This window comes from Drosophila kikkawai, chromosome 3L, assembly GCF_030179895.1.
Source record: "Drosophila kikkawai strain 14028-0561.14 chromosome 3L, DkikHiC1v2, whole genome shotgun sequence".
NCBI classification, from domain to species: Eukaryota; Metazoa; Arthropoda; class Insecta; order Diptera; family Drosophilidae; genus Drosophila; species Drosophila kikkawai.
Genome location: NC_091730.1, coordinates 20,270,980 through 20,293,577, shown reverse-complemented (window position 1 = coordinate 20,293,577; position 22,598 = coordinate 20,270,980). Strand labels below are relative to the sequence as shown.

The 22,598-nt window shown below is 44.6% G+C and overlaps 5 protein-coding genes across 10 annotated transcripts in view; 1 reads left to right on the top strand and 4 right to left on the bottom strand.

Moving 5' to 3' along the window:
* Positions 1–532: 532 nt before the first annotated feature.
* LOC108078566 (MORN repeat-containing protein 5) lies at positions 533–1,805 on the bottom strand. Its single transcript, XM_017172485.3, has one exon. The coding sequence runs from the start codon at positions 1,697–1,699 to the stop codon at positions 842–844; it is 858 nt and encodes a 285-aa protein (XP_017027974.3). The 5' UTR covers positions 1,700–1,805; the 3' UTR covers positions 533–841.
* Positions 1,806–2,125: 320 nt separating this feature from the next.
* Positions 2,126–2,930, top strand: LOC108078930 (serine protease 1). The gene has a single exon (XM_017173078.3). The coding sequence runs from the start codon at positions 2,129–2,131 to the stop codon at positions 2,879–2,881; it is 753 nt and encodes a 250-aa protein (XP_017028567.1). The 5' UTR covers positions 2,126–2,128; the 3' UTR covers positions 2,882–2,930.
* Positions 2,931–2,983: 53 nt separating this feature from the next.
* LOC108078929 (uncharacterized) lies at positions 2,984–4,354 on the bottom strand. The gene has a single exon (XM_017173077.3). It carries the CDS (start codon positions 4,228–4,230, stop codon positions 3,106–3,108), a length of 1,125 nt encoding a protein of 374 aa, XP_017028566.1. The 5' UTR covers positions 4,231–4,354; the 3' UTR covers positions 2,984–3,105.
* A 741-nt stretch (positions 4,355–5,095) lies between these two features.
* On the bottom strand, positions 5,096–5,500 carry LOC138928377 (transmembrane channel-like protein). The gene has a single exon (XM_070285445.1). It carries the CDS (start codon positions 5,498–5,500, stop codon positions 5,096–5,098), a length of 405 nt encoding a protein of 134 aa, XP_070141546.1.
* A 5,025-nt stretch (positions 5,501–10,525) lies between these two features.
* The window catches only part of LOC108078865 (capon-like protein), a 48,571-nt gene continuing 36,498 nt past the window's right edge, over positions 10,526–22,598 (bottom strand). For 2 of the 6 annotated variants that reach the window (XM_017172972.3, XM_017172973.3), the window contains exons 2-7: positions 19,224–20,648; positions 18,850–19,054; positions 15,900–16,006; positions 14,892–15,062; positions 14,690–14,812; positions 12,697–14,412 (exon numbers count right to left, since the gene is read on the bottom strand). In XM_017172972.3, coding sequence (XP_017028461.1) covers positions 13,369–14,412; positions 14,690–14,812; positions 14,892–15,062; positions 15,900–16,006; positions 18,850–19,054; positions 19,224–20,303 — 2,730 coding nt within the window. In that variant the 5' untranslated portion in view covers positions 20,304–20,648 and the 3' untranslated portion in view covers positions 12,697–13,368. Of the gene's footprint in view, positions 12,277–12,696; positions 14,413–14,689; positions 14,813–14,891; positions 15,063–15,899; positions 16,007–18,849; positions 19,055–19,223; positions 20,711–22,598 lie in introns of those variants that run through there. The other 4 variants (XM_070285287.1, XM_070285286.1, XM_017172978.2 and 1 more) reach the window with 4 other exon arrangements.

Sequence of the window (22,598 nt, the reverse complement as noted above, 5' to 3'; positions counted from 1 at the left end):
TGAAAATCAAACATGCAAGGGTTGATAAAGAAAATCGCGAAATTCTAGGGCTTTCCCAGCTGGGGAGCGCCCACTATTGAAATATATGTTTTGGTGCTCTCCGTTGTGTTTTGTGTTTCGCTTTCGCTTTTCGCGTCCTCTGATTTCACTTTCGTTTCCTTTTAATTAAATGAAGTTCTCGCAGAGGCCGTTCGCCTGGGCTTTAATTAACATCGAATTTATCTCTCCGCCTTCGTTCACGGACCATGAAAATCCGCGCACGTGTAGCATAATGCCAGGCGATTATGGGTTCATTACCCGCTGTGCTGTGGTCCTGTGGCCTAGTCTGAGTCCTAGACCCGAATTCTAGTTTTCGGCAGGTGCAGGTGAACTTGAGACGGGCGCAGTCGAAGTTCAATGCCGGGATAGACAACTACACTGAGCTAAATTAATAGCAAAGCCAAAATATTTGTAAAAATTTGGGTATACAAATTTCTTTTCAAAGGGTTAATCTTGAAGGATATTAAGGAGAGCTCTAATAAAAAATCCTATATTATTTGTTTTATATTTTAATAATATTTCACTTATTATTTTTCCATAAGGATATTCACAACAAAGCCAAAGCCTTTTCTTTTCCGTGCAGCTGACCCTATTACTCAAGTCGAATGTAGGCCTAAGTGGCTTTCCATGTTCGACTGCAGTTTTCGCGGTTTCGCCATAAATCCTGGCTCCTAACACGGCCAACGCCTTCGACCCAGAATGTGGGTCAGCCAAGCACAAACACAAAATATTAATTTGAAGCCTCAAATGTGGAATCGAAAGAAATGGAACCCAGGAACGAAACGCATCATCATCACCATCTTTACACGTTGCTCTCGCTCTTGGATCGACGAATCTTAGTGGCACAGGGGCGGTGGCGGTTCAGCAGGTGGTCAGCCATTGAGGAGCAGCTGTCGGTGGTGCTGGCCAGGTGGACACGGGTGGACTTCCGCGACCTGAAGCTATCCAGGCTGGTAGAGCGCCGGCAGATATGAACCGGCGCGATGCCATTCTTTCGGGTGCAGCCAGAGTACTTCACATTGTTCTCGATGATCTCTCGGGTAAACTGCGCCTGGACCTTCTGCTTGAGGTGATGGCCCACCAGGGTACCGTGGCGGCAGTTCTCACGGATCCAGCGACGCACTTTGCGACTGCCCAGATAGAAGCTCCGGTTGCTAAAGGTTTTGGTGTCCAGCATGAAGCCCTGTCGGCTCAGAAGGCCAAAGCCCAGGTCAAAGATGTTGTTAGCCAAATTGGGAGGATTGGGTCCGTCCTTGCACCTAAAACTATTGGGACCCACCGGCTCCAGCGTATCCGTTATTTCCCCATGGAAGCGACGATCCTGGGAAGTGCAGTACATCCACGGCTTGAAGCCAATAGTGTGATCCTCCTTCATTTCAAAGTCCACATCCAGGCGATCGTTGAACTCGATCTTGTCGATGCTCGTCAGCCGTCCATGGTGATGGGTCACCGTGAAGGTGACGCCATCGGGACCCGCGGTCTGGATGGAGCCTTTACCGTGGAAGCGATTGTTCTTGAAATCGCCGTCGTACTGAGTACCATCCGGAAATATATATGTTCCGAACTCCTGCATGCCCAGCTCATTGCGCTTACCGAAAAATTGGGTACCGGTTAGGAATGATTCTTTCCGGGTGGCCGCCGCCTTCTCGAAGAATGTCATTCTTTCAACTCTGTTTGGTGTAAAAGTAGTGTTTTTATTTAAATATATTGATGATTCCTGGAAAGTCAGTTTGAAACTTGTGTCGGTGTCTGGCTTAAAATAACACTAGATAACTTAAAGACCTGACAGACATAGATGCAAGAAATAAAGTATAGTTATGGCTGTTATAATAATTATTTTTACTACTTAATTGTTTCATGCCTTAAACTAAGTTATCCCCCTGAATTTATGTTCTTCTCTATTTCATTTTCCGAAAACTGAGTTATAATTATAACCATTACAAACTGTAATCAGTTCTCTTAACTCAACTCCCCCGATAGCCAAGCAAATCACGCTAATGTGCTAAACTTAGCCTAATTACCCTCCCTAGAGAATGGCTATATATGCCAACCCATTGAGCTTGGACTGAAACGAGTTTTTCTTGGAATCATGAAGTTATTGACACTTATTTTCACCCTGGCAGTCGCCTCCGCCAATGCCGCCAAGGAGGACGAGCCCGTGGACATCATCACTAATGGCAGCCCGGCCTACGATGGCCAGGCTCCCTACGTGGTGGGCATGGCCTTCCACCAGAGCAATCTCTGGTGCAGTGGCACCATCATCGCCGACACTTGGATCCTCACCTCGGCCCAGTGCCTGACGGCCAGCTCCGGAGTTACCATCTACTTCGGAGCCACCAAGCTGAGCGAAGCTCAGTTTGTGGTTAGTGTGGGTGCCAGCCAATATGTGACTGGCAGTGAGCACCTCGCCCTGGTACGGATTCCCCGCGTCGGATTCAGTAATCGAGTGAAGAGTGTTGCCCTGCCGTCGCTGAGGGATAGCTCCCAGAGCTACGAGAACAGGTGGGCCAGTGTCTGTGGCTATGGCGTGACCACCTATACCAATGGACTCTCTGACTGGCTGCAGTGCGTCGACCAGCAGATCATGTCCAACAACGAGTGCGTCTCGTTCTACGGCTCCTCCACGGTCTCTAACCAGATCCTTTGCACCCGAACTCCTGAAGGCAGATCCCCTTGCTTCGGCGATGCTGGCAGTCCACTGGTCACCAAGCAGGGCTCCACTCTGGTGGGCATCTCCGCATTCGTGGCCTCCAATGGATGCACACTGGGCTTGCCGGCTGGTTTTGCCAGGGTCACCGTCCAACTGGATTGGATTCGCCGGAACACTGGCATCTCCTATTAGGGAAGCCACTGGGCCTTGCATTTTTCAATAAAATGTGTCTTTAAAAGAATTAGCTAAAGAGGATATTTCCCACGGGTGGGCTGGAGTTACCTACGTTTGAAATTAAAATTATGTAACATTTATTCAGAGTTTAAAAAGATAAATATTCCCGCTTAATGCTGATCCTTTCGAAGAAGGGATCACATAGCTGACATTAAAATTTTGGAAAACATATTTCGATCAATCTACAACTCGAAGATGGAACGCGTCATGTCCATGTAGCTGATGCGGCGGACAAGGTTGGACTGCACCACGGTGAGGTTGTCCGTGCCCTTCCATTGCTTCATGGACGCGGCCGCCAGGTACGTCTCCTTCACGTTGAGGGGAATCGAGTCCTCGTTGAAGCTGTTCGACTCGCAGCTGAAGTCACCCTCCGACTTGGGTTTCCGGACATCCGAGGTGCTCGACCAGTGGCGTGGCTGCTTGATTCGTTGTGACCGGGTTTGCGGCTGGCTGCGGCTGCGGGACTCCTGCTGCTCCGACACTCGGGCATAGGCACGGAAGCAGGCATCAGTCTCCCAGGCAGGATCGTCAACGCGCATTCTGCGCTGGCGGTCGGAGGACTGCGGGTCCCTCTCGGCGTGACCCCGCTTCTTGGCCAAGTTGTGGAAGTAGCGCTCCCGATTCACCTTGCCGAACGGCGCGTAGATGGACGTGTCCTTCAGTTGCACTCGTTCCGTGGCCAAATTGTTCTCAATGATGCTGCGGCACTCGTTGGCATTGGGCTCCACCATGTGCTCACTTCTGGCTTTCCGGCAATTGTTTTCGATCCACTTCTTCTCCTTCTGGCAGGCCACGTAGACGGAGCTCTGGAGCGGTGGAGCGCGCTCCGTCAGCCAGCAGGTCTCGGAATTGTAGATGCCCTCTTCGGTATCATAGCAGTTCTTCGGAAGGGTGCGCGCCACCATTTTGGAGGTGAGGAAGGCGGTGGGCCCCACCGGCTGCTGGCCATAGCGCCGCTCTGCCTGGTAGCGCCGATCCGTGGGAGTCAGGTAATCCCACTCGGAGCAGTCGAGTCCGTTAGGCGTAATCCTGCCTTTCACATGCAGACCGTCGGAGAACCACATGTCCTCGATTGACACCAGGCATCCGTTCTTGAACTCACCCTTGAAGGTGAAGCGGTACGGCTGCGACAGACGCAGCTGGCCGAAGCCATGGAACTGACCTTGGTGGAAGCCACCTCGGTACTCGCTTCCATCCGGATAGCGGTAGCTGCCGAAACCGTTCATCACGTTGACCGTGTTGCCAAAGGTCCCCTCATAGCTGCTTCGCGTGATGAAGACTTGGTGGGCGCTCTCCGCGAACGACATGGTGCTGGCTGTTCAGGGTTCCGGGCAGAGGGATAGTCAAAGCTAGAAACTGTGTAACTCGAACGTGCCAACTGTCTAGCTTCTGGGTGACCCACTCGGCCTGGCCTAGCTTGTTGAGATTACGCATCAGCTTTATGACAAAATAAATGTTTATCCCCCTCCTTGGCCATTCCACACTTGACCCGGGGTGTGTCCACCACCAAGGCAGCCACTCTCCACAGTTCAGCTGTTGTCGCATGTCTGGCCTAATGAACCTCGGGATACCCTTGTGTCCTGCAGCCGAGTTTTTTGTGATTTGCCAGTACCTCCTGCCTCCAGCTGCTTGCGTCTGCTTATTTAAGTAATTTACCTGGTTTATTAGCTTCCATAAAGTTGAAAGCTTGGACTAAATGTGATTTCTCTGGGTTTATTAAACAGTTGTAAGTTTATATTGGGTTGAAAAGTTAACTTGGGGGTCTTTCGTTTAAGGTTAAGGTTAATAGGTTCCCTTTTAGCGAAAACTTATCAAATTAGATTATATTTTTTATATGGATTTTTGGAGTGTTCACAGAAGAAGATTGATCTAATTTCTATATTATAATTTCTGTAATTTCCTGAACCCAACAATACTTGGTGTTATTTCGCTAATTTTATCTTGAAAGATAAACCTCCTGGCAACGTATACCCAGGTCGTCTTTACCCCGTCTAAAATTCCATCATTTTGATATTGGCTTCTGGTTAATGGCTCCTCTGTATGTATATCTCCCGGCTACCTCCTTTCGGCTATTGCCGTGTGTAAAAAAATGATTTTAACAGCCAGAAAGGGGATCGCTTTGGAGGCAGATGGTAGCTGCATTGCTTGACCGACGCCAGGAGCGACCGCCAGTTAAGTGCGATTGGTGTTTATGGCCATTGACAGTGGCATAGCTATTGCTGCAGCTGGGTCCCGGCCCCATTCACACTCCACTGGCCAAGTCATTGGCCTGTTGGCCTGGCCAAATCGTAAGCACTCCCCGACGGGCCGTAAATCATGCTCACTTACCTCACTGTTGGCGCCAGTGGCCACGTTGCTGTCGTTGCCGCTGCCATTGCCACTGGCCGTGGTGGTGCTGCTGGTGCCCACGCAACGGAAATCGACGGAACCACCTGATGAGCGTCGTGGCTTGCCAATGTCCAGGCGCAAAATGCCTGGCTTGGGGCGTCGGGGAGCTATGGCCGGCGGCGGTGGACTCCGTACCGAATCCGAGTGGCTGCCGGCCACCGGAGCGGAGGGATCCTCCTCGTTGTGCATGGCGCAAAAACTGGGCAACACTAAACCCACGGAATAACTGGCCACAGAATGTGCGATTCACCGCGCACACGTCCGCCGTGCAGCGCCAACGCGAAGTGACTACATCCGTGTCCTGGGCCAGGACATGGAAGCAACAATTACGCGCGCAGCCACGGGCACTGAAAATAAAATGTGAATTAAACGCGCCACCCACGCGATAAGTGTCAATGAGTGTGTGTGTGTAAGTGTCCATTCTGTGTGTGTTTGGTTGCCAGCATGACGATGACGTTGGACAGGACAGGACGGCACAGGACACGCGGCACTTTCAACTGCTTCTCCTCCTGGCTGTCACCGGACGGGCGGCTCACATGACACAAAGCGAACTTCCTGCTTTCAGGGTCACCTGAAGCCGCGCGCAGCCTACCTTTGTGTAATTATGTCTCTGCCGCGGCCCCAAAAAGTGTCAACAGCTCGGTACCGAAAACGAAAATATCGCATGTCCCCCATGTCCATGTCCTGCCGCCATGTGCAAAACTCCATTTTTCATTTTTACTGCCACCTTCACTTTTCACTTTGTATTTTTTATTTTATTTTTTTGCGCCTTCCATTAGTGCGCTGCTCGGGCTCATGTCCTTAATTATGAGCGCACAAACAGGCGCCTTCACTTTGTTTTCTAATTTGGATACCCAGCAGCAGTGGGGTATCTTGGTTGCCTAAGGGAACTGTGTATCCAAGGCAAAGCCACTCTGGGTTTGTAATTGTTATAAAATCTGCATAGATTTGGAAATATTCTTAATGTCGCAAATTAAGTTAAATAAACTTCTTAATTGTTCGTAAAAGTTGGACTAACTGGAACTTGAACTAAAGCAAAACTAAGTAGGCAGTTTTGTTAAGCTTAGAATAACCAACTTAGAACAGCTTTCCGAATTGAATTCCATGCATTTTTGGCTGAGTAATGAACATTTGAAAAATTTTTTTTTTTTTTTTCAAAATAAATCGCACCATTTTTGCAAAAATATGTAAGGGGTACCGTCATTAAAATTGAAATTAAAATGAAATTGAAAAGAACCCTAAACGTAGCATGCAGTTGTGTTAGGCTTAGAAATGGCAACTCAGAACAGCTTTCCTTAAAAAATGTGTTATTTTTGAGTTATGAGGAGGATGCGGTTTTTTTTGGGTGGGATAATTTAAACAGGCTCAATGGAAGGCCATTCTTGCGGTGGACAATGGAAAAAACATCAAATATTGCAAAATTGCTAGATCAGCATCACTGGCAGTTAGTGAGATGCCATTTTGCCAAAATAAAGCAACATAGCTAGATGAGCATCACTGACAGTTAGTGAGAAATAAATGCAAAAAATTCAAAATAGCTAGATGAGCTCACTGGCAGTTAGTAAGATGCCATTTTGTCCCAATAAAGCAAAATAGCTGGATGAGCATCACTGGCAGCTAGAGAGTTGCCATTTTGTCCCAGTAATGCAAAATAGCTAGTTGAGCATCACTGGCAGTTAGGAGAGATGCATTTTGTCCCAATAGAGCATCACTGATGCAGATGAGCATCACTGATGCAGATGAGCATCACTGATGCAAGTGAGCAAAACTTTTCATTCAAATTGGCCGCTTTCCAAACTGGGGTAACAGGCGGAGAGAAACCAGCAGCAAGCAACTGAAAACTGGTATAAACTGTTATAAAAACATTTGGCCAAAAATAATAAGTGGTATAAACTGTTATATTCCATTTTATGCATTTATACCTATTTGTTGCCGACAACAACAGCTTGATGGCAACAACAACCCTTTTACAACAACATCCCTGCAGCAGCCCATACAAATTTCTGAAATTTTCCATGCAAATTGCCCGTTTCCCAAATTGAGGTAACAGGCGAACAAAAACCAGCAGCAAGCAACTGAAAACTGGTATAAACTGTTATAAAAAGTCCAAGTTTAGAACCATTGATCTTGGAGTAAGCGAAGACTCAAACCAGATATGACCATATTGTACATTTTTTGGCTAAAATGTTGCTTAAATGCACCTGGGCACACTGAAACTGACTTTGCATCAGAGATGCTCATTAGCATCAGTGATGCTCATCTAGCTATATTGCAATATTGGGAGGCTATAAAATCGGGCTTAATGGCAGTGATGCTCATCTGGCTATATTGCAATATTGGGAGGCTATAAAATCAGACTTTGCATCAGTGATGCTCATGTAGCAATTTTGCAATATTGGGAGGCAATATATCAGGCTTAATGGTAGTGATGCTTATCTAGCTATATTTCTTTATTGGGACAAAATATATAGATGAGCATCACTGATGCAAAGTCTGATTTTATAGCCTCCCAATATTGCAATATAGCCTGAGCATCACTGCCATTAAGCCCGATTTTATAGCCTCCCAATATTGCAATATAGCTAGATGAGCATCACTGATGCTAATGAGCATCTCTGATGCAAAGTCAGTTTCAGTGTGCCCAGGTGCATTTAAGCAACATTTTAGCCAAAAAATGTACAATATGGTCACATCTGGTTTGAGTCTTCGCTTACTCCAAGATCAATGGTTCTAAACTTGGACTTTTTATAACAGTTTATACCAGTTTTCAGTTGCTTGCTGCTGGTTTCTGTTCGCCTGTTACCTCAATTTGGGAAACGGGCAATTTGCATGGAAAATTTCAGAAATTTGTATGGGCTGCTGCAGGGATGTTGTTGTAAAAGGGTTGTTGTTGCCATCAAGCTGTTGTTGTCGGCAACAAATAGGTATAAATGCATAAAATGAAATATAACAGTTTATACCAATTATTATTTTTGCCCAAAAGTTGTTATAACAGTTTATACCAGTTTTCAGTTGCTTGCTGCTGGTTTCTGTTCGCCTGTTACCCCAGTTTGGAAAGCGGCCAAATTGTATGAAAAGCATACTTTTGGGGATTTATATTAAAAACGTGGCATCTTTTAGGCGAAAGTTCAGATTACAGTTTGACAAGCACTGGTCCAAGTGAGATTCAATTTTTACAGTTTGACAAGCACTGGTCAGAAACTCCAGTGGCTCTAAAACTGTAAAAATAGAATCTCACTTGGTCCAGTGCTTGTCAAAATGTAAAAGTTTGGAACTTCCTTAGATTTCTTCTTATATAGGAAAAATAAAATAAAACAAAATAATATAAAATAATGTATTTCATTGTTTTCATTTAGGTTCATTAACATAGAATAAAATAAAGTATTTTAAAATTAAAATGTTGCTTGTTGTGTTCGTTGCTGTTGTTGTAAAAGTAGCCGGCAGACCTGACTGTCGGTGCTCTCTCCTTATCCCTGATTCCTGATCTCTGTTCCTCAATTCCCATCCCTTATCCACCATCCTTTTGCGTGTGTCGTTGGTCCTTTCTCTTGGTTCTTGACCGGGGTGGGTGTCAGGTCTACTGATACTGATGACTAGAAGCGATGGCGATGGCAATGACGATCAATGTAATTGAAATGAGAAAAATAGCAAATTAAAAACAAAAAAAGGCATAACTCTGTCAAAATTGCCTTAATTTGCATTCGGAAAGCGGTGTTATGTTAGTTTTTATAAGGTTAACAAATCTGCATACTTAGTTAGAAATTGAAAATTTTATCAAATTTTGAGAATTTTAATGATGTAACCCCTTATAAAATTTTGAAAAAATTGATTAAAAATTTTTTTCTTCCGGACTTAGCCAGAAAGATGTGCCTGCTAATGCTGATCAAGAATATATATGGTTTATGGGGTCGGAAATGACTGCTTCAATGCGTAATGAGCTTCGGACTGGAAATAAAATACCCTGCAAGGGTATCAAAATTATAGCTTCGTTGTTTTTCAACGTGTGTTTATCTACTCTCAGATATAAGCTTTTTTTATTATTCTAGAATTTAATATAAATTTTATAAAAATCGGACAACTATATCATATAGCTGCCATAGAAGCGATCGGTAAATGTATAAAATATGTAAAGCTGGGAATGTAAAACTGAAACTGTCAAACTGTAAACATAATAAGTATAGGTAAAATGAAATGAAACTCTGTTTTGTGAGTGTTGTCAGTATTATAATCTATAATATAAACATGAAAACTAATCTGCAAGGGTATACAAACTTCGGCATGCCGAAGTTAGCTTCCTTTCTTGTTAATTTTAAAATAATCAAGAAGTTTTTTAATATACAAAATCCGATTTAATAATACAAAATAATATTTTTCTAAGTCATGGAATCATTTCCGACCCCATAAACCATATATATTCTTGATCAGCATTAACATGCGAATCTTTCTAGACATGTCCGGAAGAAATCGATTTTTTGGCCATTTTTGCGAAATTTGATAAGGGGTTACATCATTAAAATTAGCAAAAATGGCCAAAAATTTTGATTTCTTAACATTTTAAATTTGGTATGCAGTTTTTTTAAATTAATAAAAACTAACACAAAACTGCTTTCCGAATCCAAATTAATGCATTTTTGGCTTAGTTTTATTTTAATTGTTACCTGCAAGGGTATACAGACTCTCGCTGGCCAAAATTAGCTTTCTTTCATGTTTATGTACATTAACTATTAATTAAAGGATCCTTAAGTCAAATGAAAATAACCATACTTCTAAGTAGATATGAATACAATGAAAAACTGCCACCTTTGAATATTGTTCATTTTATTTTCGAGATTGTACAAATGACAGCTATACGATATACTGTTCCAAACTTACCATTCAATTAATACCCACCATCCCAGTGAAGGGTAATTACCAAGTCGAGCCAGTTCCCAACCCCTGGAGTAGATGATATCTCTGCCAGGACGCTCCTACTTTCCCCGAATGCGCTTGTTAGCGGCAACCATGCTCTATGCCATTCCATTTCGCTGTTGCCAAGCCCACCTGCTGGGCCCTGCGATGTCCTCACATGTCCTGCCCCTGCTGATATGCAATGCTTTTCTATTACATGCAAAGCGCGTTAAATTAATTGAACCGTAAAGTGTCAGCAACAGCAGCGGCAGTGGCAGGCAGCAGTGACAGTGGCCGTGGCAGGATGCTAGCTCGAAGCCCAGCGTGTTGCATTTAATTTTTATTACTTTCGCTTTATTCTATTGCCCTGAACCAGAGCAACTAATATTAATCTAAGTTGGGTGGTGTGTACGAGTACGTAATGCTAAAGTAGCTTATAAACGAGCTTTTCCTATTTGTCGCAAAATGTTTTTGTGGAATGGATGAGTGTGCGCCTGGTTTATGCTTAGTACAAATTTCAGTTTCAGTCTCAAAAATCGTTTGCATAAATTAACTAAAACCACTCTACGTATATTAATTTGTGTTTTTTATTCCCTTTTGTTCGCTTTTGTTTCTATAAATTTCGTACCTAAATTGCAGGAATGTCATAAAATCGTTTGGAAAATCGTCGTTTTCATTGCGATGTCGGGCAATAAGGGGCCGAGAGATGCTACCAAATAATGCAATAAAAACTCGTCGGAGTTTGATGATGATTGAAATCCATTTGGCCGGCTTTAACTCAACTCAAATTTGAATTGCAAAATTCCGCCCCGATGTCTGCCCCCATGATTGTCGTCACAGTGTTACGCAGATGCCCCCGCATATTGGACTAACCTTGGGATATCTGGTTTTACGAGCTTCTATCCCCTAACTGAACCTATCTAAGTCGGAGTACAATCTGCACGCCGTTCGCCGAGTGTATATTGTACATAACTACACTATCTACCCACCTGGCTACCCCTCTTTTTATAGCTAACGAATCCCCATAAATTTCAAGTAAATCGCTTATACGCCACGTATGCCGCAAGCTCGGTTTGCACTTGCCCCAGCAGCTGACTTAAATTTATAGAGTCGGGTTACCTCCCAAAAAAAAAGAAGATAGAAAAATAAAAAAAGGGTACCTCTCGTAAGTGGAAGGGACTGCTGCTACAGCCGAGCGTAAAAGTAGAATCGATTTATGCATAAAATTTATGAATAACAAACATTTGATCTTTTGTGGTCGGTGGTCCTTGGCTGCAGGAGAAGCTCCCTTCTGTCTCTGCCCGAGTCCTGGCTGTTTGCTTAGCTTAGTAACCAGTTTTTCTTGTACACGAAAAGTTGGTCAAGTCAAGCAGTAAATGCTCTTTTGGCTTCTGGCGGTGTGTGTGTTCTGGCTGGCTACGTGGCGTATGATTAATGTGCGTGGTCTGTGCGCTTAATGAATTGGAGCCACAAGGTGCTCCTGCGTATGAGTGTGGGAGTGCGATGCCTGGCCAAATACTTTCATTTAGTTAATACTTAAATAAACATTAAGCTTAAGTTTAATGCTCGCTAATTGACTTATGTCCTAGGTCTGCCGCCTGTTGCATCTCTGGCATCTCAATGAGCATGTCGTTCGTTTCGCTTTTCGTTTGGGTTAATTTGGTCCTTTAGTCTATTGGTTTTCGTACTGGCTAGGCTTATTCTATCCTACACTTAGGGCTATGCTAAAAACACACTTAACAGCTAATAAACGCACACATTACGGCCGTCTCAGGACGAAGGTCCTCGGGCCGCCCTCAGAACGTTGTCACTTTGCCCAGACGCATGCCGAGCAATTTACGACGCTTTTTGGCGCTCAGCTTTGTCCAAATGGTGCTGCTGCCCTCCACCAGCAGGAACTCGTCGCATAAATCATCCGTCTCCTTGGCCGACGTCTGGATGCCGCCGTAGAAGTGATCCTCCTGATACTTCTCCGAGCGCGAGTCACCGGAAACGAAGCCGCTCTCCGGCCGGGACAGGGAGGCGGTGTGCCAGGGCAGCTGCTGGAACCATCGGGCCACTTTTGCCGTCGACGAGAGCTGTGGAAATGAGTCGGTTTTCAGGGGTTTGGGGGGTGTAAAGTAAAGTAAAGTCAGTGTGTAAATTTATGCAAATGAGTTATGTGCGCAAATTGCTGCCCACCAGCAGAATCCGAAGGGAACAAAAAAAAAAAATGGAAGAGACCAAGTAGAGTGAAAAATGGCGACACTTGTTTTTGCTGCTGTTTTTCTTTTGCCTCGGCATCGTTTTTCATTTATCAGAGGGAAAATTTATGCACTGAAGTCCGAAGGGGCGGATGCTTAATGCGCTTAAAAGTATGCTGCTTGTTTTTGCCGGCCGCCAGAGCTGGGCCGTGTCGGAAAAGTCATTAGGGAAATTGCCCGAACCAGCGTTAACTTTCAATTATTACCCTTATTATATACTCCTACTATATGTGCGGATCAAAAGAATGTTTATACATAATTATGCGACTTTTATTATTACATATTTCTGTTGCCTGTATTGGTGTTCGTTCTGGAGACTTTAATTTACAAGTAACACCTTGATTTAACATATTATTTTGGCATCCTTTTGGAACAAACGAATTGTGGAAGCCTAAATTGAAATAAATTACAACAATTTACAAAAATAACAGTATCCAACTTAACCAGTTTAGACTAGACTCGGTAGCTTAATCACTACGTGTTTATATGTTTGTGTTTATATTTCATTTAAGGGGAGAAAATACTTTCCGACGAACTTGAGCAAGTCTCTGCATTTGTTGCTGATATGCCGCTTACGGTTTGCTAGGATTATGTTTCACAAATACTTTCACTGACTAGACATTAAGTTAACCTAAAAAGTTGAGCCAGATAAGCACACGGGAGGGTTGTGTGTGGGGTATAGATTTTGGCACACTTTGAGCTCCTATATTTAGTATATGTTACACTTGGCCAAACTTTGAGCTGGGCTAAATAATTGGCACATTACCTCTCTGCTGGGACACCTAAAATGCATAACTAAAGTAGGGTTTTTGCTCCTAAATTAATACTGTTCCAACCCACTCTCTCTCTCTCATTCACTCGATCTTTACACAGGCACTCGGCGCTCTCTCACACAAACTACTTGGTTTTCAGTGCTCCGAGCCCATCTCATTTGGTGGTGTGCCTGGCCCAGGCCGTCCTCTGCACCTGGCTCATCATCTGGCTGCGATTGGGCACCTTCTCGCTGGTGCTCCGCGTGATGAAACTGGGCGTGGCCGACAGCTTCCTCTGGTGACCCGCCTCGTCGGTGACCCTCAGCAGGACCGTGTTGAATCTTGTCTCCCGGCTGCTGCTCGTGCTGTTGCTGTTGCTATTGTTGTTGTTGTGATTCTGCTGGCCACTGCTGCTCCCGGGACTGATGTTGTTGTTGCTGCTCCGCAAGCGTGGAGACGAGGGCGAGTCCAGAGTGGAGGAACTGCGACTGGTATCCCGGGTGCTGGTTGATCCTCCGCAAGCTAATCCAGCCAGGTTGCCATTCGACACCGCCGCCTTCAGCTGCTCCTCCAAGTTGTTGAGGTTCTGTTCGATGCTCAGGCGAATGTCTTCGTTCAGCGACGAACTCCCAGCGAAAGAGTTCCGATTCATGCTGCCCAGCGGTGAGGGCGTCAGGGTTCCAGTGGCCGCCGGCGAGGTGAGGAAGCTGAAGCCTCCGGCTCCGCCGGCATTGTTATTGGGCGTGGCCGGAGTGCAGGAGAGGGGATTAACATAGAAGAAGGAGTTGTGCGGCGAGGCTGTGGGCGTCTGCTGGGTCTGTGCCGGATTGGCATTCAGATTCAGAGCCTGCAGGCGGTTGAGCAGCTCTTGATTGACCTGAAACAGGTCCTTGGACAGGGCATCCTGTTGCTGTTGCTGCTGCTGCTGCTGCAGCTGATTGCTAATGCTCTGCAGCTGGCTCATCGACGGATATGGACTGCTCCCACTGGCCACCGGAGGAGGTGTTGCTGGATTGGGATTTGCAGTAGCCTGAGCCTGCGCCTGCTGCTGCTGTTGCAGGTTCTGAAGGTGCTGGCTCTGCTGGTTAAGGCCACTCAGCTGGTGGCTCAGCGAGGTCAGCTGCTGGTTGATGCTGCCCAGGTTGCTAATTTGCTGGTTGATCGTGGCCAGATTGTTGTTGTTGCTGGTGGCCTGGAGAAGCAACTGCAACTGCGATTGCTATGGGGGATTTGAGAGTGGTGGGTGAGAGGTCGTCATTAAGTATACTCAAATTGCCTCAACGAACATCGACAACTAGGAAAACTCACAGCTATAAAACATTCGTGCAAAAACAACAAAAACGGCAGCCAAGAAAAACAGCAAAAACAGAACGCAAAAAAAAAAGAATCATGCAAAAAGGACGCACAGCTGGGATAGGCTCGAAATCAGCGCAAAATTTACGATCGCATAACTCAAAAGCCAATGGAGCGGAGAGCATAAACCCGTGGGCACTCACCTGCGGTGCCATTCCGATATTGGCCGATGTGAGGCCGGCACTCTGCTGCTCGTTGTAGGCCCCCAAGGAGGCTAGGTGCTCCAGAAGCTCGCGGTTCTGCTGCAGCAACTGTTGGGTGCGCGCCTGCAAAATATTCCGAAAATAACAACCCGTTGTAAGTATCTAATATCCTTGTAAAGGAACTCTTTTTGTGGACACCCACCTGCGCCTCGATGCGCGCATTGGTCTCCGAGATGAGCTGCTCCCGCACCAGCATCAGTTGGCCCAGAGCCTGGCGCGTTTGGAGGGCCTGTGCCTCCAGTTGATCCTTCAGCTGCGTGATCTCAGTGCGCGGCGAAGATGGGGAGCCGGGCGACTTGTCGTCCACATCGCACTGTTAGAAGAAGAGGGAATACATTTCAATTAAAATCATTTAAAATGTCTTGTTTTCGGGGAAAATATGGTAATGGAAATGGCCCTGTTAAGTGTTAATATTCAAAACATAAAATAGGCCATCGTTAATTTCAAGTATATTAAAAAAACAACATAGAACATTTCCAAAATACTTTTTCAATATTCTAAAACTTGCGTAGAAAAATGTATTGAAAAAAATACAATTAAATATTTTATATATTTTCTTTGAAAACTTATGGCTAGACAGCTTCGGAGAATTTATTTACGACTCTAAAAATCTACCTGCCAATTAATAGCCCCATTTCAATGTCACATTCTCGGGACCAATAAAAAATTAATATTTGGCCGTAAAAGATATCGTTTGAATTTCAAAACATGTCTAGAATGTGGCTCCTAATTGCATTCCTCGACTATTGATAGGAAAATGTGAAAAACAGATTCATTTCCCCCTTTGAAGCTGACATGGCATTGTTTAATTATTCGCCCAGCCTTGACACTCTTCAGGGGCAAACGAAAAGTTATTGAATCGGAATCTTATTGTTTTTTCAGCGTGTTTACCTTCTGCTGACCGCTTTGCCGAGTAAACAAATGCGAAATATTATTTTATATATTATGACCTAAACAGAAACGCCAGCCCATGGGCCACATTGTATTTGATTTCATTATTTTTGATTATGTGAGTATGGCCGGAGATTTCTGCTCATTAAAATTGGCCAGCGCCTGGCGTTTTAATGGCCCTGCCAGGATATGGTTATAATTTGGCTTATTATTAGCAGGCCATTGTGCGGAATGATTATGACGGACATAAGTTACTCACCAGCAGGCTGTTCGATTTACGTAGACTCGAATGCGATGGCATCAGTTCCAAGTGGTTCGGTCGCTGCGGCTGCGTGTGGTTCAAGTCGGGCGATAAGGCCAAGTGCTCTGAAAATATTTGAATCGAATTAGGAATGCAAAAGTTTGTATATCGAGGGTAAATATCGGAGAAAGTGTTTCAATAAATAAATATATATAAAGGAATCACTTATGGATTTATTTATAGTTTTAAAACCAGAATCTTTAAATACCAATAATATAAATGGGTATATGGGTAAAATAGTATATCGAATTATTTATCGTTTTATTTGATAATCGAAAAGAAAGCTTTTTTCGATATTTATCAATACAGTCGTTATTATTGCACAATAGTAATACTGATATTCTAACAAAATTCCCCACTTATTATATGTACTATCTATATATAATTAGATATAAAATTATAATCTACTATCGATACTATTTTCGATAATTAAAAAGGCTTTGAAAATTGATTGGATGGCTAAGTAAACAACTGGACCGCGGCGCCCTCCACTTTGTCAAGGTCGTTGGCCACCCACGCGCGAGGCCGCATCCCATCGCACCCACCTGGTTGGTGGTCCATTCCCCACCGTATCCACCTTTAACGATCTGCTCTGGCGGCCACTTTCGCGCTTAATTTCCCATTAATTACAGCGTCTGAAGTTCAATATTTGTTTTGATTATTATGCTGCCCGACCCTGTGATAAATAATGAAACCATTATCTAGACCCTCGCGATGATGATCGGGCTAATGATCGTAGTGGCTATAATGATGGCCGGGCGAAGTTCACCGCCGCTGTTTACTGGCTGGCATTTCAATTTGATTTGTTGGCAAATATTTAAGAAATTTCTTCCACGAATCAACGTACACATATATCGGTATACTATACAGCTTTCGTTTCGTTTCGCACCTGGGGCACGTGTTAATTGCCACAAGTGCTGTAAAAATGTAAATTAATTAAGCGTTTCAGAAAATTTCTCCTTTTGGGCGAATAACTGTACGACTTTGCCAGTATATTTCCCTTTCAAAATATTGAATAAGGATAGCGCCAAAAGAAAAACACATGCTTCTCGATCTAAATTAAGAAACAATCTTTTTTTTTTGTCGAATTTTTACAACCGAAATGACCCATTTCGAAGGAAACCGAGCGCTCATCACATACACATCATAATCAATTAGGAAAACGCTTGCAAATTGTTGGCAAAACAGCTGCAAAGCGAGTCTCTGACATGGAACAACAATTAGTAATACAAATATGTAGTATATATTGGATATATTAAGGAAGCTGCTTGTCCAAATACAATATACATTACACATACGACCTGTTGTCAATCTATCTTTAATTTCCTCCCCAACTTGTAGCATATTTTACGGTGCTTCACATAGGCCCTGAACCTATCTCTTTGGGACATTCAACTTTGCCCCTCGCTGATCTAATCCCAGCGGAATGACACCCAGACGGAGAGACAACACGTGCTCATAATTCATTATTTTAGTTGTCTATTAAAAAGTCAGCCCAAGGCGCAGACGAGAAAATTACTATATAGTCGCAGTGAGAATTACACGAGCATGGCGGCGCAGGATGAGATATTGGAATAAATAAATTATTTTTGGTGCAGGCACACCACGTGAGAGATGAGTGGCTTCTTTCTTGATGGTGTTCCTTGTCCTCGAGTGTCGCCTGGCAACAAATTCAGTTTTTCGGCTGGCTGACTTGGCTGATGCCATGGTTATGATGGAAGTTCGAGTATCGGCCAATAATCCATCGCGCGATAAGTAGCTACCTTGTTTCGCCCCACCTTCGCTCGCTTTATTTATATTTATTCTACGAATTTCTGGCGAATGATGTCGCGGGATGGTTTTAGACAAAAGATTGCAAAAAGAATTGGCTTTTCTCGTGAGGTTTTTCAGTATTATTCTCATTTTTTTCTGCTTATTTTTGGCATCAGCCGAGCGTTGATGACGTCAAACTACGCCTTGTCTGTGTAAGTGTGCCCGAGGAGGGGGGAACGGTTGAGATGGAAAGATGGAAAACCGCACGAAGATTATTGAAAATTGAAGCAATATGTGGAAATTGCTTAACAGCGGCAAAGTGTATGTCGAAAGCTTCTGTATTCTCTCGGTACTTTTCATTTTCCTTTACTTATTTTACTGTGCTTTATTTTATTTTATTTTATTTATTTCTTGTGTATGCTTCTTCACTTTTAATATGTTCTCCCCATATGCGCAGTCATCTTTCATATTGTACTTTCTACTTTTGGGTGGGAATGTGGGGGGTACTGTAAATTGCCTGCTCAGTCTGTATACACCATACACCTCCTATATATATATATGTTCATATACAAACACATATCTCCTGTCTGCAGTTGCATTTTGTATATTTACGGAAATAAAGAGATGAAAACACTGGTAAGATATTTAACAAAATAAACAGGAATGCCTGTGTGCCTCGGCTGAAAATCAATTCTCATTTTTGTAATAATAAACTTTAGTTTAATCAACTTGGGAAATGTTTAATGTATTGCGAGAGAGATTTCCTCCTATTTTCGGCTATAATTTGGTGCCCAAACTTTAGCCAATTGTTGTTAATTTTAAAGACTTAACGGCTATGCTCGTTTTTCCCTTCTCGACCGCCTCCCTGGAGGACAAAATGCAATTTAAATGCAAATGCAAATGCCGCGCTCGCCGCATCGAACTGAATTCGAAATTAAAGAGCAGAAATTTGCATTGAAATGCGAAAATGAATAGGAAACTAATGCGACGGGTGGCCGGGCGAGCGCGTCCAGAGGGTCCAGAGATTCACCCAGGAAGCAGCTGACGGCGGCGTCGACAGCCAGAGCTTTTCATTTATTTATTGGCCAGCCAACGACCGATGTGCCGACTGCCTTTCCCCCCGTCAATTCAACCCGTAATTCGCCCCGACACTCACCTTTCTTGGGCGTCTCGTTGTCGCCGCCATTCCTGTCGCCATCCTCGCTGAGCTGCTGCTCGCTGACTTGCTCCACATCCAGCAGCTCCGAGGAGGATATGTCGGAGCGTTCGTCATTGGGTTCCAGGGAATTCTTATGAAGATTAAATTTGTGGCACACTTCAAAGGCTTGGCCCACGGTGCGGACGATGCGCATGGCCTGGGACTGCAACGAGGTGAGAATGGCGGAGAGAAAAGAGTATTAATTAAATTGCGTTAAGGAAGAGAAAGGCTCCCCGCTGAAGGCACAGTTTCCCTCCCTACAATTAAGCCGCTGCCCCAAAGGAGCCCGCTTATTACGGATACGCCCCGTTGCGGCGCTGCAATGAACCCACCTCGGGATCGCTCGCCGCACAGCCGCATGAAATTGCATCCTTTGTGCGATTATTGCATAAATTATCACATTCTGGTCGGGAGCCTGCTGCTGGCCTCCTCTCCAGGGGGGAGCTACGCCGCCTCTGTCTCGCCTGGCGCTGCTCGGTGAGGATGAGCGGCAGCATCTGGTCGCCGGCTATGATGGGCTCCCGGAAGGATAGCTTCTTGCGCGGCTTGTCGGTCTTGGGACGCTCCAGCATTTGGCTGTTGTTTCCATTGCTTCCTCCTCCACCGCCACTGCTCAGGCTGGAACTGCTGTGCTGATCGCTGAGACTCTTCCTTCGCTGCAACTGGTGACGCTGCTCGGAGCGCTGGTGGAGCTGATGGGCTCGGCGCAGGGCCTCCGGCGATGCGGCATAGTGATCGTCGGGCAGGCGCTTGAACTTTAGCCGGGCCTTCACAACATCACCATTGGCAGGAGCAGTTGCAGAGGAGGAGGATGTCGAGCAGGATGTGCCCTTGTGGCTCGCCTTAGCCACCGGCTGCTCCTTCTTTATAATGTATACAGTGTTCTCGTCATCGTTGAAGAGTATGTGCTTGGGCTTGTGGTCAATGTAGGTGTCGTCTATGAAGCGGGGAGGCTGACTTAGTCCGCCAGCGGTCACCGGAGCCATTTCCCGCTCCACGCAACCGATAAGCTCCCGGATATCCAGACTCTTGTTGCGGGACAGGTGCTTCTGCTTCTTTTTGTGCGAGGGAACCGGGGACTGTGGGGGCTTGTCCTTCAGCTGGAGCTGCTTGTCTCCCACGAGGATGTCCCGGATGAGACCGCCGCCGCTGCGGAAGATGTTACGGTGATAGTGAACCTCTGAAGGCTTCTCAGAGGTAACACCTGCCGCCGAGGCAGAGGCCTGCTGCTGCTGCTCCGCCGGCTGACTCTGGGCCTTGGCCATGTTCACCTTGCTGCGACTCCTGGTCCAGGGCAGGAAGTCAAAGGCCTTGGTGATGGGACTGCGGGGCACGTGGGCGGAATGCTCCGCCAGATTGAGACGCTGCTTGTGGGGAACAGCCATGGCAGCGAGGGTCTTCTCGTGCTTCATGGCCACCGCTTGTGGTGTGCCGAAGAGTTCGCTGATCCGCCAGACGCAAGGTCGTCGATTTCGCCAATTTGTCACTGGGTTCGCACTTGTTTTGTTTTGCCGCGAGTTCAATGCTGCTGCTCTCAATGTTCTTGGCCAATTAGTTGGCTATTAATTTCATAATTGCTTAGGGTCCGATTGGGGGGCTCCTTGATCCAGGTTGTTCACACTCAGCCGATGCGCCATTTTTCACACCTTATTGTTTGTGTATCCCACCTGAGGCTGTTGCTTTTTCTGTTTCGGTCTCTTCTGCGTGTTCATTTATTGGTTTATTGAATTATTTGCAACTTTTCATTTTCATGTTGCCTACATATCGAGGAATATATATATATATTTTTGGTTTATTTTTCCCGAATATTTCTGCCGCGTGCAAGCGAGTGATTTCTCAAAAAGAATATAAAAGAAAACTGTCAATCTGATTTGGGTTTTGTTTTGGTTAGCCAGCGGCCGAAACTTATGTCAGGCATCGGCATCAGGCGAATGATTTGCAATTGTTGTGATTTTCACTGAGTCAGAGCTCTGGTTGCAGTCAAGAAAAAATAATTTCGAAGGTTTTCGATTTGTTGATATTTCGAATAATCAAAATTGGAAATGGGATGAGCCAGAAAAAAGCAGATTCTGTTTTAAAATATTTTTTTAACACAAAGAAATGATTTTAAAAAAGAACTAACTACTAAACTCTCTAGCAAATAATTTGCTGATCATATTTAAACATATTTTAAATATTATTTAAACCATTGTTCTAAAATACTATTCAAATTTAGAATATAAGTTTATTGTTCTCTACATTTTATATAATTTGTTAACTGTTTTTAACATTTAAACTAGAAAGAACTTTAAAGAAATTTCCTGCCTGTTACTTTTCAAACACAAATGTTCTCCTATTTCACATTCCCTGTGGCTTTTCCATTACTAATTAAGGCCAAGCTGGCGACCAACTTTGTGGTTTCCCCTTTCAGACTCGGGAAGAGGACTACCTGGCAAAACTTGGCCAACAGCAAACACTCAAGCACTTTGAAGGGCTACTTCGGAGGCGGCGGCTGGCTGGTCGAGCACTTGCCTCCTGAATGACATTAACAACACATCAATTTGAATTATTTTGACAAGCAGTGACAGCACTTGTTGCGCAAATGCCAGACAGAAAGGAGATGGCCCAGCATAAATGCTTACAACACGTTCAATATTTGGGCGGCCATTTAACAGTTCTCTCAAGGTGAATCTGTCGTTTTAGCTGCCAATTTAATGCTCCAGCATTGCGCATACGCCACGTGATCCGTCTTCGAATAGCTGCCGTCTGATTGTCTAACACACACGCTCTCTAAATACACACTCGCACACACCTCCCTCAAGTGTCTTGGGCAATTTCGCATAAATCAAATTGAAAACTATAAAAAATAAACGGATAAAGTGTGTGGCAATTTACATTCGTTACAGCAAAGCCGAAATGAAAACTTAAATAAATAAAAAAATAAGAGATGGAGATGGAGAAACGCAGAAAATTGCGTGGCTTTCCGTGGAAAACTACTTGAAAATTTATGGCGTTAAAAACGACTTTGTTAGCTTTGTTTTATGTATTTATTTGAATTTTAATTCCCATTTCGCTCTGCACAACAATCAAATCTGGCATTCTGTTTGTTTTTCCCGCTGTCTGTCATAAGGGAAAATTTTTGCTTTACACAGAAGCTTTATTTCCCTCGTTCTGGCAGCAGGTCTGGCGTTTTAGCACCGATTTAATGGCCACCGTCCATCTGGCCGTGGTGTTTACTATGGCCCGGTGGTTTACTGTGCCACAGCAGCCGTTGCAGTCCACCGCAGGAGCCACTTCCGCAGCTGCACAGCTGACCGCAGGGAAAACTGCATCTCGTAAATTGTGCACATTGTCACGTGGTCTGGAGGGGAGGAGGTAGTCCTCGGCCCCCACATCTGCTAATGAAGTTCGCATTAGTCATGCTGGCGGCAGCGGTGGCACTTGGAAATTCAATTTACATTTCAGCCAACGAACCGAAAATATCCAAAGAATATAAACTTGAGTATAAATTTAAGTATTTATAAATCGAAACAAAGCGAAACACCTGCCTGATGGCCCTACCTCTCCTTATTTACCCACAATCTGCTCTTCGTGGCTGTTCGATTTTAGAAATACTTTAAAGTAGGCTATTAAAATAATGGATCTATTTTGGCTTGAAATGCGAATAAAAAATAAGAAAAACAGAGAGGAGAAGCGATACAAAACAAAGCAAAGTGAAACGAAGCGAA